Raw genomic sequence first — 15,416 nt, 5'->3', positions numbered from 1 at the left:
ACAAGATTGCAAACCTTTAAAAGTACAAACATCAGTCAGTCTGCTGTAAGCATCTTGTTTACTTGTTTGGGTTTGTTAGAATTAATAGAGGAACTGCAGTGCAAATTCAAATTAAGACCTGCTGGTAATTGTAGAATTTTCCTTGTGCTATGTGGTACCAGTAAGCCTAGATGAAGGTAATCCTTTGTTTACTCAGTGACTGATAGCTTTACTTGTTTGCAGCTAAAGCTGACTGTGCCCTCAAAACCTGCACCAAAGTTTTTTGTTCTTTGTTTTTTTGTTTTTAATTTTTATTTATTTATTTGTTTATAATTATTTAATTCTTAAATCTCAAAATAACAAAAATGGTAAGATAATTAGCAGAACGGGAACAGGACAAACTCACAGATCTCACAGTTTGTTCTGTCACAGATTTTAGTGCTGGTACAGCTGTGATGAAGAGGGCTGAGTAAACACACACACTCCACATGTGTACTACTTTAACCATCTTTTATTTATAACCCACTGAGCACTGCCATTCTTTCCTTCTAGTGCGCTGCTCACTCCCCGCTTTCTATGAATGTGAGAGGATTACAGACTGACTCCGAAATTAGTTGTGTGCGGTGTTATTGCCTTGAATGTGACAGAAAAGTCTTTTGAGAGACACTTTAAGTTTTAAAAGCGTGTCAATTACAGAGCAAAGCAAGCGAATCCCCCAAGGATATATGATACTTTCTGTAATCAGAGACAGGGAAGACAAGTGATTGTTGAAGTTACAGATAGCATTTGATGTTTTTTTTTTATTCTTTGTGACAATGTCTTAAGAGCTCATTAAAGTCAAAGCAAAGAATTCTGACGTTCTGTAATAGAGCTTAATTTGCAGTGACTCAGTAGATCGTCTGTCAGTCTGTTTCCTTGTGCTTTGAAAGGTGATGATTTTTTAGAATAATTAAATCCCCTGATTTTGAACTGTGTTCAACTTGAGGGGGAAAAAAAAATGTTTGGAAATTGAGTAATTTGTATTACATCACTTAATTTCATCTTCATACCATTAAAGATTGACTTGAAAGAGTGCTTCTGAATAATAGCTCATGTCAATAACACATAATGTGGAAAAGTGGAAAAAGTGACCAGAATCAATTTGGTGTGCTAATGGCTGTGGGCTTTTTGCAGGCTGTTTCCTAATAACCAAAGAGTTGTTATTGCTTTGACATTTGGTTATAATTATGCATAAATATATAATATAAATGATTTGCTCGCCGTCTTCAAGTGAGCAGTATTAGAGGTCTTTTGCATCCTTGCTTTCAATTATGGTTAACGTCCATCTTACTGAACAAATTCTTGATCCTTTTCACTGTTTCATTTACAAGTTTGCGTCAAGACGAGCAGAGCACAAGACAATGTAAACAGTGTCTCCTGATCAGATAACAAAAACACAACGTGAGGCAGCTGATAAAGGGGACCCCTGTTTTGTAAGATGTCTGTGGCAAGAATTTCTTATCTCAGCAGAGACCGTTCATTTTAACAAGTGCCAGCTCTAAACAGATGAATAGTTTTTGTTTGTCTTGTTGTTATTATCTATATATGCTCCCCAGAATTTGCTCGCTTAGGAGAGGCAATTTAACATCAGCGACAAGGCTCTGAATGTTTAAAGAGCCTGAATATCGGCACTTATTCTACAAATGTGTGCTACAGGCAAAGTGAAGCTGGAATAGGCAGTCCATCTCTTTTTGTGGCTGTCACAGCCTTTCTCCTTTTAATGTCTCTCTCTTTCTCTTTCACTCTCTCTTTCACTCTGTTTCTCTGAACCACTCTTTCTCTTCCTCTCTCTTTTGCACATAAATACACAGAGATGTTCGACTCATTAATGGCGAGATGTTTCTAAAGCTCCAGTTTCCCCACAAGGTTCAACCTTTTTGACTTTTGACCCATTGAAATGAAGCAACATGTGCTTGGATCCCTTGTCACAGGATCTGACCTTGTGTGGTATTTCATTATAAACATTTTTATGAATGTGAACAAGGTCCAGTATTTCAAATGAAAAAAGAAAAATATAGAAAAATTACAAGACGTAAACATCATCTTGTGCAACAGTGTTGTTGTTTTTTTTCTTTCTTATCCCTTTAATCATCGTGTCACCCCTTAGATTTCAGTTTGCCAATCACTGGGGTAGAATGAAAATTGTAATTTGTATGTTAAGTCTGGGTTTGGGTGTTTACCCAATGCATTTTTACCAGGCCTCATTTTCTCCCATGTTTCTCATTAACTCTCCTCTTCTACCAACTCTGAGGAGATGTGAGGTGGAATACAAAGAGCAAAAGATGGAAGGACTGAGAAAAATCTGAGGCGAAATCTGAGAGAAATCTGTCAACTATTGATGTTTTGTGCCTGTCGATACAGACTCCAATTTTAATGCACACCCTATGTAAAACATACATACATACAATAATCGTCAGCTGTGACAATGATGATGAACTTACTCTATAGAAACGACTGTAATGTACCTACATTTCAATGTCAAATTTTACTCACTATATTCTCGACCTCGTCAGAGTGATGTCTCAGCCAATCATCTGTTAATACTCTACCGTGGAGTGACTTCCATCCCGCTATCATCAGTGGTCAGAGTTGCTTGGCTATGTTTTGTTGCTTTGTGCTACAACAGTGAGTGTTGCTGCTGTATCGTCACCCCGATGTTTTGCTGCTTCCAGTTGCTTTGCATGGCGTGTACTTCTGTCTTGATTGGTCTCCTTTGTTGCAGTTGCTGTCTTTTAAGTCAATCTTTTTGTCTTTGCTAATAATGCATCAATTTTTTCGCTTCAGTGGTTCTCAAAACATTTTGCCAAAGGACAGCAGTTTCAAATTAAACGGCTGGTAAACACAAGCACATTGATTAATGTCTCCTTATAAATAAATAAATAAATAAATAAGTACAAATCTTTGATCTCACAGATCCTGTGGGTTAATAAATCATTAATAAAGTAGTGTCTTTGATGTTTAGTTTTAACTAGGTCTGTCCCCCTAAAAGTCGGCGAATCGGTGCATCAGTCGAGAAGACCCCAAGTTGGCTCGTACTTTGTGGGCTGCCTCACGGTACGCAGAGCGATGCAGGAGCCACAGTGTAGCAGGCTGTAAACTTTACAAAGTCTTCTCTTAAAATGACCGAACCACAAAACTTGACTGTGATGGAACTCGAGACAGGCGATGGAAACAGAAGAGGGCAGCACGACTTGTGTCTTTTGGCCGTTCCAGTGGGCTCTCTCATACATACTGTATGTCAAAAGAGTTTCTTCTGCGCAAACATGGCTGATCAAAAGGGAGAAAGGACACTAACTGAATGTTAAGATGTGCAGCAGGAAGGTAAGTCAGCAGTGCAAAACAAGCAATTACGTGAATGAAGATGAGACCTTGCTACTGTATCTTTTTATCAGTGCTGTAGGAGTTTTCATCAAGGCAACCTTGAGATTCTGAAAGAACACAATGATCCAGAAAGCTCCAGGTCACACTGTATGTTCTTGCTCACTATATTCCTTTGAATGGTGGCAAATTGTTTCTTTTCTGCCTCCCTTTCATTCAAGGTAGAGAGTTGCGAAAATTTCATTACTCTCGCACGCTGTGATTTCTTTCCTTGTAATGCTGAAAATTACAGGCTATCTGTCCAACTAATGTGCTTAGATGAGCAGACGGCATGGTTCTTTTGGGCCTGGGTTGGGCCCATTTCATTTTGACTTACTGTAGTGGGTCACCGCAGGCGAGGTAACGATACAGTCGAGCTACATTTCAGAATAATGTACAGTGTTTAGGATTCCGTATACTCACAAAAAGAAAAAAGTCTCAATCAGTAAATAAATGGAAAATGGGTAAATTGCATTGTCATGTATATATTTTTTATCTTTTTTCAAACTCTTGTGAGGCTTTAGGTCAAATCTATAAGCTCAGTTTTTAATAATTTATTCTAATCTTAAAGAGTGAGTATTTTTAAGTTCAGTCATATTGGGCCACAAGTTATTACTGCTGAAATTTACTTTTGTCTAAATGTGTCAGAAAACATACAATAATATATATATATATGACATTCAGCCACTGTGTGTTCTCAGTTATTATCTGCCTTCGGTCACATGTATGTTGTAGGTATGAAAGCTTCTAAAATAATAGTTAAAATGATCTCCTAATGTGGCCCTAGCAAGGGGCTTGACAAACTTTTGGTGACAACCATTACAAACCCCTCCCCTTTTCTTATTCTAATTGAAGAGATTGGGCACCATCACCCAGGGGACGGAAATAGGCCGCACTGCTTGACAGTTCTTGTCATCATTGCTTCCAAAGACACGGTCAGTCAGATGAAATGAGCTCATTGTTGCAGCTGCAAGCTATGGATAGCAATTGAGTATTTCTTTCTTAAAGAAGAATTCATTATGGGAAATGTTGAGGCATAAGAAATTGGGGATATCAAATTACTTTTAAAAAAAAGAACCCTTGTTGCTGGCATACAGAGTAATTGTTCTAAACCACTGCAGGTCAGTAATAATTCCTGCGCTGTGGAGAGAACATCTTTTTGTTCTTTTCTGGTTCATCTTTTCCTTGACATTTGCATTGTCTCTCAAGAGAATCAAAGAGCCGTTGAACTGCGTACTTGCACGTGGCGTCCTTGATGTTTTCTCGGAGCAATGGGCGTCAGACAATTGAGCAGGCATGTACTCGTGTCTGGTAGCCTTGATGACTCATGTCTGCAGGGATGCAAAGCAACACAGTGACTCAAGCCAGTTGGCTTCGCTCAAACTGTGAACCACAACTTGTGCTGAAATGACGTCAGCAAGAGGCATCGCACCTGCAGAGGTTGTCACCTTGGCCAACAGCCCAGCAAGACAGAAAACTTTCATTACAGGAAATAGTGCATAACATGGTTGGACTCTGGAGGAGGAAAAAAAATCTCTCTTCTCCATATTCTGCTTTCTAATATGTTACATATTTTAACATGCAAATTGAAATGAAGCATTAGGAAGAATTAGAACAAGTAAAGCACTGTCATGGTTTTATAGAACAGAACAGCGTTCTTAGAGAGGTAGATCATGTTTTATGCTTCAGTAGTGTGAAATAGTGTCACATACAGTGAATGGTCCGAGCAGATCAGAGAGAATTATAGCATTCTACACATCAAACATTTAATGTAAACTTCTTTTTTGGATGCGAAACTGGTAGTGCCCTTTTGAAAGCCTGATAGCAAAGTTTTCGAATTTGAAACAGAAGTTTTGAGAAGAAGTTAACTTGTGTAAATGTTTTGATAAATGAGACCTAAATCACATGCTGAGAATTTTTACTTTCGCATTTGCAGCCATTAATTGTATTGGATATATCTTTTTCTTATCGCAGAAATACTTTACACTCCAGCAGCTCCAACTAAACTCATTACCTAAGGCAGCATTACATTTTCCAGACATGATTAGTGTAGTCCTCATCCTCAAATCCTTTTCTCTTGTTACGTCAAAAGTGGAAACTGTTTGAAAATACAAAACAGCATGCAAAACATATTTATGTTAGAACAGTAAGAGCCTAATCTTACATTCTTCCTTATCAAACTTATTGGAATATCTAGCCCCACACTGCAGCATAAGAACAAGGGGGTTTGTTTAAATACCTGACTACTACCTTGATCTTTGACTGGTGAGGAATGTGCAGCCCAGCCTCAGTCATATGTCGTCGAGAGGTGCATAAAGACTCTGGTCTCAAAACAAGTCAGCTGGAAGCAGTAACAAGCTTACGTTACCTTTATCTAACTAGTTACGACTGATAAAAGCTGCCAGTGACAATCGTCATTTCAGCAAATAATTAGACGCCTGCTTTTGTCTCCCTCTGTGTGAAATCAGGAGAGTAAGAATTTTGAGTTGCGAATTTTCAAGTGGTTGCCATTGTCAAGGTAAACTGCATGTGATGTGTGTGAATGGAAAGCTTGACAGGCATGTAGCAGTAAATATGGAGCAATGTAGTATTATAGGTTATTTATAACTAATACCTATAGTAACTTTGTGATGCACTTTGCTTTTATTTTAACATATATGTGAAGACTTAAAGTAGGTTAGGACCCACATACAGGCACTCTCGATAGTGTTTTGCTGCACTCTGGGAATATTCATACAGAGTAGTAAAATAACCTGTGGGTTGGGGATGACAATGTAGATCTGAAACTACAAAAGTCAACCTTGGCCTCTGGGGCATCAAATACAACAACAGTGGGAAGGGATGCAGCAATAGGATGTGAATTATACATCTGCACACTGTGTTGTTTTCCTTGCACTCTAAGTCAGATACACTTTAATGTCTCAGTCCTGTTACTACCCTGCTGTTATAACACATAAATCAGTTGCCAGTGACTTGTATTGTGCGATTAAAAGCTTTGATATCACACAAACAGAATAATTACATGCCCATCTAATCATGTTAGTGCTTTAAGAATATCATTTTCCAGTCCCTGGTGATTGATTACAGCCTTCCAAAAAATTTTCACAGGAGGAATTTACTTTTTCTACTTACTAAGTGTAATTTGAAACACTCTTGACACTATGTAGGTTTTAAGTTTCCTCCACAATTTGCTTGTAACGTTTTGCTTGATTTACTATGCACGGTCTATTCAATACAATATAATTGTGACTAACAAACACCAAATGTGGGGACAGGAAATGATTGTGCCTGCAAAAGGAACAATGGGGAGGATAGCACTTGCAAGAGGCTGTGAGTGAAATGTACCTCGTGCCTGTAAAAATTCACTGTGCCCCAGAGGCTACTCAGAGGAAGAAAAGGGGCTGCAGCAATTTAGCTCAAGAGCAGCCACCATGACAGCTGATAGATACAGAAATAATTTAAGATTACGTGTTCTCCTGAAACCTGCAAGTGTGGATTGTTGGAAGCATCTCTATCTTTTGCCAAGGGACACAGTGTTGTTAAGAGAGGTGACAATTAAATCTCTGCTTAATTGGTTAGCTTGTCCTGTTCATCTATTGTACCAATTTAGTATGTCTCCTATGGTATTTGGTGACATTTTGAGGTTGCAGTGTCCTATATCAGCTGGAATAGGAAGCCAGAAAATAGAATTATACATGATTCACTGACTAAGCAAGTAAACAGTGAGATGCAGTGTTTATTATGTGATGTCCTCTAATAAGAATAAATCTAATAAAAACAGCTGTCAGTTCAGGAAAATGTTCACATTTTATCGGCAGTGCTACTACACCATCTGTCCTATACATTGCACTGATGCCTCCATCACAAAATAAGAGTGCCACAATATCTCCAGGATGCTTGAACAGCAAGTTGTTTCTGTCCGTGTTGTTTTGTCTTATGAGGATCACAAAAATTTGAACCTAAATCTAAAATCATTCAAGTTCAACAGCTCGAGCTCAACATGTCAGACTCCACACCTGCTGCGTGCCCTTGTCGCACTCGCACATCGGTTATACATAATTTCCTTGTGATATGTCTCATATATATTTCTAAGATCATGATCTGTTTTGACTTTGTTACTGATTGATCAATCTGATGATCGCTTATTGATTGATTTTCACAAATCGCAGTGTCCCATGGCTTGCCCTGCAGCTTGTTACAGCAAACTTAGCCTGCTAAGTTAATGAGCTGTCCAGCTAATAGCCACATGCAACACTTGGCTGTATGAAAAGGTCACATCACAAATCACATCCTTCGTTTTTTGAAGTTAATAGCAAAGAAAAGTTCTTGCCTCATTCAGTTGTTTGTTTCTGCCTGTCATTGTGTAGACATGTCAAAAGCAGTATTCCCTCAGTAAAGAACCATTTAAATGATCACAATGTGCCTGACGTGCTATTCTCCTACACCCCTGCAAGTCACTACAATAGTAGAGTGGAGGAGTAAAGACTGTAGGAGGTATGGCCTTGTTGCTATTCAGTGTGTGATGTGAGGGGGGGGGAGTTATTGTACAGGGGGACACTGACTCACCACTACTCAGGCAGGCATGGATATCTTGCCGTCCAGAACTGGTAGTCAGGTTAGGACTGGTAGTAAGAGCTAACCAGCCATGAGCACGTCCTGTCAGACCTTTATGGTACTCTCAGAGAGTTTCGTTGTGGTTACCTGTTTTATAACTGGGTTAGCAGCTCAGTTACGAGAGGCTTTTCCGTTGTGTGTGTGTCTGTGGGGGACTGTCAGTTCATAGCCACAGCCATGCTGTTTATTGTGATTAACGTTACTCTTTGTCTGCCCTAAATAGCTTGTTAAGCTCTGAATATAGCACAGTTATCGGTGGGCCCATGTGCTGTGTTTACTGCCACTGCAGAGGAATAAATCTTGCTCATGTACGATGTCGTTTTCCCGCCAACACTTATCTGGGTTGCAACTGGTAGCTGAGAGGCTCAAACTGGGGCTACAGCTAGCCAGTGCTCTGCTCAGTGTGGCAACTTTTAACATAGTTGGGGGATCAACATATATAACAGACCGTGGAGTCATAAAAAATCACCTGATCACCTGTGTTATCGTATACCAACAAAAATCTATGACTGTGTACAGTTCAAACGAAAAATATCAGATTTATCAACAAACTATTGAGGTCTCCCTCTGCTGGCTGCAGGTGACAGTTATAAAGGCTTTTTAACAGGCTGGCAGGCTAACAGGTTGTTTAACATTAGCTACCAGGTTACTGCAGTTGTTTAACTGCACACTTGTTTTGGTTATAAACACTTCAGTGTCTTCCTTATTGACAATGTTTGTGCCTAGCATTCTCCCAAACTGTGATCACTTACTTGTGTACAGAGTTATTTTATGAGTTGATATAAATAAACTGATACTGTTGATTGATAGCATCCCGTAGTTCATTAAATCCCTGCCTTTTACTCCTCTAAACACTATTGTACAGTTATTTTGTCGTATTAAGGGAACCAGTTTCTTTTTATCTAACTGGACTGGACTCTAACATGGGCAGTGTTAAAATATTTGAAAGACAGGTGCAATCCTGCAAGCCGATGGATATTCCTACATAGAAGAGAGCAGACAGCTTCTACAGTGCCCATTTTTGTGTTACGCATACTCGAACATACAGATGGATAGATGAGGAATGTATTGCCTGCAAACATTACTGTTGCCAGGTTTAAATCACTCAATCTGGACTAGTTGGGATGCAGTGTTGCACTGCGCGGCTGAGTGGGAGACGGACCTGGAGAGACTACTGATTTCAGTGACCTGAAAGCTTGTTTCTAATGGCATGATTGGATTTTCCATTGATTATGTTTTCAGCGCATGCGGTGGCATAGTTTTGTGATTGCTATTGTCGCCCACCGCAAATTGAACTAGCCAACAGACATGTAATGGGAACATTAATTTCTCTCGGACAAAATTAGATATTCACATTCAGTTTTCTGCACCTATTACATTTAACCTAAATTAGAGAAGTGTGATTGTTTTCTCCCTGATGACAGACTTCTCAATGCATACCAAGCACACACACACACACTTGTGCACGCGCACACACACCGCAGACCCAATCAATATGCTTGGTCAGTGATTGAGTGCTTTCCATTGACCGAGTGCCTTCACTGCTACCGAGAGTAGACTCACTTGTGCATTTTTTGATGCCAGATCCTTTCTTCACAGCGTGCCGACTGAGCTTGCACTGGAAGTTATTCTCCCAGAACTCTGCGAACCAGATATTCCTTCTGTTGTTCTCTAATGTTCGGCTGATGAAGTAGCGATCGAAACCTGAAAGAAGTGGGTGACAGATGCTGTTAGAATTTAATTTCTCACATTTTTGCATTTGAATTGGCTCTCTGTGTCAGGTTAAGGTCACTATCCATTTAAAATCCTTTATAAGCAAAATGTAAATTTGGTTGCTGATGGTTCTAGTGGATAACTTTGCTGATGATTTCAAACGAGCCAAGGATTTAGTGTTTCTTGAAAGCCCAGCCTGAGATTTACTGGAGCAGAAGCAGCTGAGAAAAAAACCCCCAAAAGAAACGGCAATCCTTTTCTTACTGTGCTTACTTTGTTATATGTAATCCACGAGATTTTAAAAATTAGTCAAGGTGTGCAGAATTGTCTTAAGCCTTAGAGGTGTATGTTATGGTTAACATACAATAGACTGCAGCATTTCGTTGTATTCACATACATTAAGCTGTAGTCTGAGTCCATACTTTTTTTGTCCATTGACAACTTTGCGTGTGTACCAACACAGCAGTCCTACATATGCAATTATAACATAAGGAAAATGATGAAATGATAGGTTATTGATTTAATCCACATGAAAGGTAAGGAACTGTGATGACACAACACTTTGTGCCCAAAACAATACACAGCAGAAGCACTGAAATCCTATATGCTGAATGTAGAAGGGAGGCAGGATCAGTGGAGGCAAGCACACAATAACAGTGAGTAGAAAAGTGACAAAAACCAAATAGTTGTGAGCACTGTGTAAAGTATGGTTAGGAAATATGAATACCTTTGATGGACTGTCGTTTTGGTAGGATTGTGACAGCGCCTTCTGCCATTTCTTCCTGGTTGAGAATTGGGGCGATTTTGGAGCCCCAGCTGTCTGAACCTACCCAGATGAAATGGCCGGTTTGATTGGCCTTCTTAGCTGCTTGAAGGAGCCGCCTTTGGGACAGAGAAGCAGAGTGATGTATAATAAGACCATATAACTTGGTGCTGTCAGTGCTTTTTATTTGTTTTCTGATATATTTCATTTCACATACAGTCGCACATCACCTATGAAAGAAGGTTCCTGCTTAAATGCACTCTAAAGAGTAGCTGCCATACAGCTGATTCCATGACGAGAATATTCTGTTCTGAGTCTCAAAGTTGTGCTGAGGGCACTTTAGTAAAATTGAAAAGCCACCACAGACACCCTATCCATTCCCAGTGCAGTGGAGTTCGTCCCGGCTGTGGCAGAATGATAACCTTGCCACATTTGTCCAGGCTTGTTGCCAGTGGAAGTAAGTTTGGGGAGTCGTAAAAAACTGCAAGCAAGCTCTGCTGTAGCAGCAGAGTTACATCAAGAAAGCTTGAGCACAGCAACATAAAATTTAAACCCAGCCACCTGGCATGTGAAGCAATACTGACCCTTATAGTGCCCCAAAGATGCTACAGCAAAAAAATAAATATTAAGCGTCATATTGTATTGAACACAACATCAGCTTTTTTTTACAAGGTAAGGTAAGATAGCTGAGGCAAGGTAGCTGAGGTAAGACTTTGTAGTTGCATGAAGAACTATGGTATAACCTTGTAAAATAATCAGGTTTTTGTAAGATGCAGAGTGGGCGAACAGTGAGTCACTCTACTAACTTCATGTCTCTTTACCATAGTTATGACCCTGAGGTTTTATGTTTGATTGTTAGTGATTTTTTTTTCCCAGACCCTAGTCTCCAGACATTTAGCGAAATGAGCATGTCTTAAGATGCAATTATGTGCTTCATGTAGGAAGAATGAGAGAAATAGATTTTCCCACCGTCAGGAGGTTACATAAGGGAGACATGACTTGACAGTCTGACAAGTCTGATATAAAAATAAAGTGAGAAGTAAAGGTGTTGTGTCAGGGTCATGGACGGTCATACACTTCCCTGCAACTTTTACAGCTCAGGCTCAGTTACTAACCTAAGTTCTCTACCATGAGTAAAACTGTAATCTTGTTACAGTAAAACCTCAGTGTAACCTTAAATAAAGTTGTTACTTGTTTGTTATTTTGCTGCTTGCAATACTTGGTTGTTTGACCGCTTGGGGTGTTCACATTACACAGTCATTTGCAGGGTAAAAACATTCATTATAGAGGCTGTAGGTGTTATGTGGCATTTTGCCATCCAAAACCATAAAGATTTTGGGGTGTTGAAAAGGTCAAAATACCATGTCTAGTTTGTGTTCTTGTAAATTAATCTGGTGGAGGAATTTATTGTTAAATATTCGCATACCTAAAGTACATACCAGCCCACTGGGCGAAGCTAATTACCTGGCTAGATTATGAAAGGCTAAACCAGAAACGTTATTTTCCTTATACTTTATAACCCTGGAACAAGGCGGTATATTAATATAACTGGTTAAATATCACATGAAAAGGCTTCATCAGAACAGCTCAGGTCTCTTATACTTTCTATGTAGGCATTTTTTGGTTCTTATTAGGCTCCTGCCAGCTCACACTGGCTGGGTTCAAGGATAGAGCCGGCATGCAGCGCTGAAATCCCCCTGGCTTTCTGTAATTACTATATATCCAGACTATTACCCGTTATCAGGACCGGATTAAGTCAATGAGCACTGGGACTTCTGCCCTGGTCATCATCAAGAGACCGCCTCAAATCGCTGCCCACTTCCACTAGGAATACACTGGCCTACTAACTGGTTGCTGGGAAACATTTTCCCTTACAAAGCCACAACAGTGCTCTGAGTGTTGATGCAGCCTACCGCTAATTAATTCATTCTCAATACAGTCTCAATCAGTCTTAATAGTAGATAATGAATTTAAATTGATACATTGCTGTCCCCACAAGGAAACCAGGGACACTGTTAACTGAACTTTGTGTAGTACGCTCTGATTCAAGTAGATGGGGACAGCAGAATAGATGTCAAATTGGATTATAAAGCTGTTAATCAGATAGAAAGGACATAGGGGACTGAGCAAAATATTAGAAACACATATAATGAAGATTCATCCAGTAATCTAGTGTTATGTATATTCTATTATTGGGTTATTATTACTGATGCGTTAATATGCAGACTGCATTTTAATATTTCAGCTGGATAGTTTAAGCTACCAAAGGGCATAATTTTATTTGTTTAACATATTTTTTCATATGTAATCTCGCAAAGTAACGAGAACTAGAGCTGTTAAATGTAGTGTAATATTTTCCTTGGAAATGAAGTGGAGTATAAAGTAGCATAAAATGGAAATCCCCAAGCCCAACTACCTCAAAACCATACTTAAGTACATGTATATAGTTACATTCCACCACGGGGTTTTAGTTATTTGCAGGGCTGTTCGATTAGGTAGCATTAAATCACACAGTTTTTGTTATCTCTGTGTTTAAAACTGCTTCACTTGCCTGTAATATACTGTAATACAGCCAAATATAAGCATATTTGCCATTTGTGACTTATGAATATTAACATGTGGGTAGCAGACTGTATTTTACAAGAAAAGGGCAGTTCAATGTCTTAATACACAAACAGGAGACACTTGTGATATTTCAACGTCAGCTTCAAAGGCGGCCTCAGGTTATGACATTACTAAACAACATTTATCAGTTCAGACGTTAGCAGATTTAGGACAACTCTTAAACTGCTTTACTTCAACTCTTCAAAACTCAGTGTATTTGTAAACTGGCAGGTAAATGTTATTAAGCAAGTCTCCAACACTGGCTGAGAAAAGTGATGTTAATTGACAGCAGTTAAGAAGACACTGCGCTCACCTGATGTCATCCTCATTGGCAAAGATAATGACCACTCGGGCGTTGGGGTTCTCACTCAGCCTGCGAATGATCTTGTCAAACTCTCCAGCTCTTGGTTCACGTGGTATTTTCACAGACTGTGAAATGCACAGGCCACCTAATTGGAAGACAGAAGAGAAAAGTTGAAGAGAATAAAAAAAGAAAACTGGCCCATTCTTCTATAAAACATCAGAACAGATCTCATCAGCAGAGATTTTAACTTTGGCTGCATATTAATGCTGCGATTTCACTGGTCTTTTCCAAGCTCTTGGTGACCCACAAATATCTGTTGGAGTCTTCTTTTTTTTAAACTCACACAAATCTTTTCCAATCCTTTAGACTTTGTTTTTTTATGGTAGATGCACTATTAAATGTGTACAGGTTCAATATTTCACAGCATGAGGAATGTAAGGTATAAAAAAAAATCTTTCCTTGGACAACAAGAGGCAGCTTTAAGACATGGAGACCCATCAATTCAGGTTATGGTTCTGTCAGTGAGACCAGGGAATTTGGTAGCATTTGGAAGTACTTACATTTTGTAATTGAAAACTGGTTCCTTCTGTTCAAACTAACCTACAAACTACTGTTTACTAAATGTGTCCTTCTAAATTCTGGTACTTGCCTAAAGATGGAGCCACATTTGAAATAGAAAGAGAGAAGAGACATGAGATATTTTACCTTAATGTCCGATTAAATCTGTCATTTAGGTACTCGCTAGTAAACCTGTAGTGTTGTCCAGTGAAATTGATTAGTTTAGCTTGTTAGGCAGCAGCCAGCACAATACCTACACCGACAATAATTCCCCATGCATCAGTCTGAAGAGAGTCCTCACCCTTAGAGATGCTCTGGTGCTGAACACAACCCTAAAGGCAGCAGGGAACATCCCCTGGTTATCAACAAGCTAAGGCTTTTTAATTCCCAATGCAACATTTCAGGATGACTGTTTTGTCGCTCTGCCAAAATGCCACAGAGAATATGTGCATGCTAATGAATTTCCCTTTCGTGACCCAGTACAAAGCCAGCCCAATGAACAATCAATGCAGGGATAATACCCTCAGTTCAGTTCATGGCAGCCAGACTCACACCATAAAGCAAAGCCTGGCCTCAGCTCAGATACTAATAGGTTGGGAAACTGGAAATATGAGCAAAGAAAAGGGGATGCCATTAAATTAACAATGATGTTGGGCTGCTTTGCTCATGGGTACAAAAAGTCACTTCCGGTTAAGTCAGTGAGGGGCTTCAGTCAGTGGCCTCGCGCTATTGTTTTGATTGTACACTGTGGATGAATTTAATGATGTTTCCTTTTTCTACAAACCCGTGGTTTTGCTATTTCACAGGGACTGTTTCTTTTTTTTTTTTTTCTGGAAAGGCTGTGTGTATAGGTTTCTTGCTGTTGTGCATGTCACAGCTGCAAGACAATAGTTCTGGCTTATACATCCACTTGGCTGGTTAATGGATTAGCGCCTCCTTCACTAGAGAAATAGACTCGTTCCTTTGTGTGTGCTGGCCCATGTCTTGTTATTGTGCGTTGTAGGAGGATGTCTGCACTCAAGCAGGATTTCTTCTTCTTTTTTTTTTTTTAATTTCAGCACAGCCACATCAACACCCCCCTTTGCTTATTTTTCACTTTTAAACCTAAATCAAATATCACAATTAACACAGATTACATCATTCAAGAGTTTAGGATTTCAAGGGTTACAAAACAGATGTTATACTATGAAATACAGGATCTAAAAATGAAATGTTGTTTGAGGGTTTCCAGCTATGAGGTGGGAGAGTTGGAGGGAGGATGCAGGGAGGAAAGACATGAGGCAAAGATATCCAAAAAAGGGAAACCTGTGTGCATCCCTTTTGGGTGCTCAACCTCAAAAATCAAATCAGTTCAAAAGAGGAAAAAGGTGACACACCATCAAAGAAAAAAAAAAAAGCTGGTAGAACTTCATATTTTGTTAGAATGTCATAGCAGATGTGTTTTGGCCATAGGCCTTTATCAGAGCATGAAAAGTGCTGACAGAA

General features: G+C 39.4%; 1 protein-coding gene across 1 annotated transcript in view; it reads right to left on the bottom strand.

The window, feature by feature from the left end:
• The window catches only part of LOC121191945 (metabotropic glutamate receptor 4-like), a 104,360-nt gene that overhangs the window by 17,465 nt on the left and 71,479 nt on the right, over positions 1-15,416 (bottom strand). Inside the window, exons 3-5 of the mRNA XM_041053434.1 lie at positions 13,383-13,518; positions 10,430-10,584; positions 9,553-9,693 (exon numbers count right to left, since the gene is read on the bottom strand). Of these exons, the coding sequence (XP_040909368.1) occupies positions 9,553-9,693; positions 10,430-10,584; positions 13,383-13,518 (432 nt within the window). The remainder of the gene's footprint in view (positions 1-9,552; positions 9,694-10,429; positions 10,585-13,382; positions 13,519-15,416) is intronic.

This window comes from Toxotes jaculatrix, chromosome 2 (genome assembly GCF_017976425.1).
Source record: "Toxotes jaculatrix isolate fToxJac2 chromosome 2, fToxJac2.pri, whole genome shotgun sequence".
NCBI lineage: Eukaryota > Metazoa > Chordata > Actinopteri > Toxotidae > Toxotes > Toxotes jaculatrix.
This window is presented reverse-complemented; position numbering and strand designations above follow the sequence as displayed.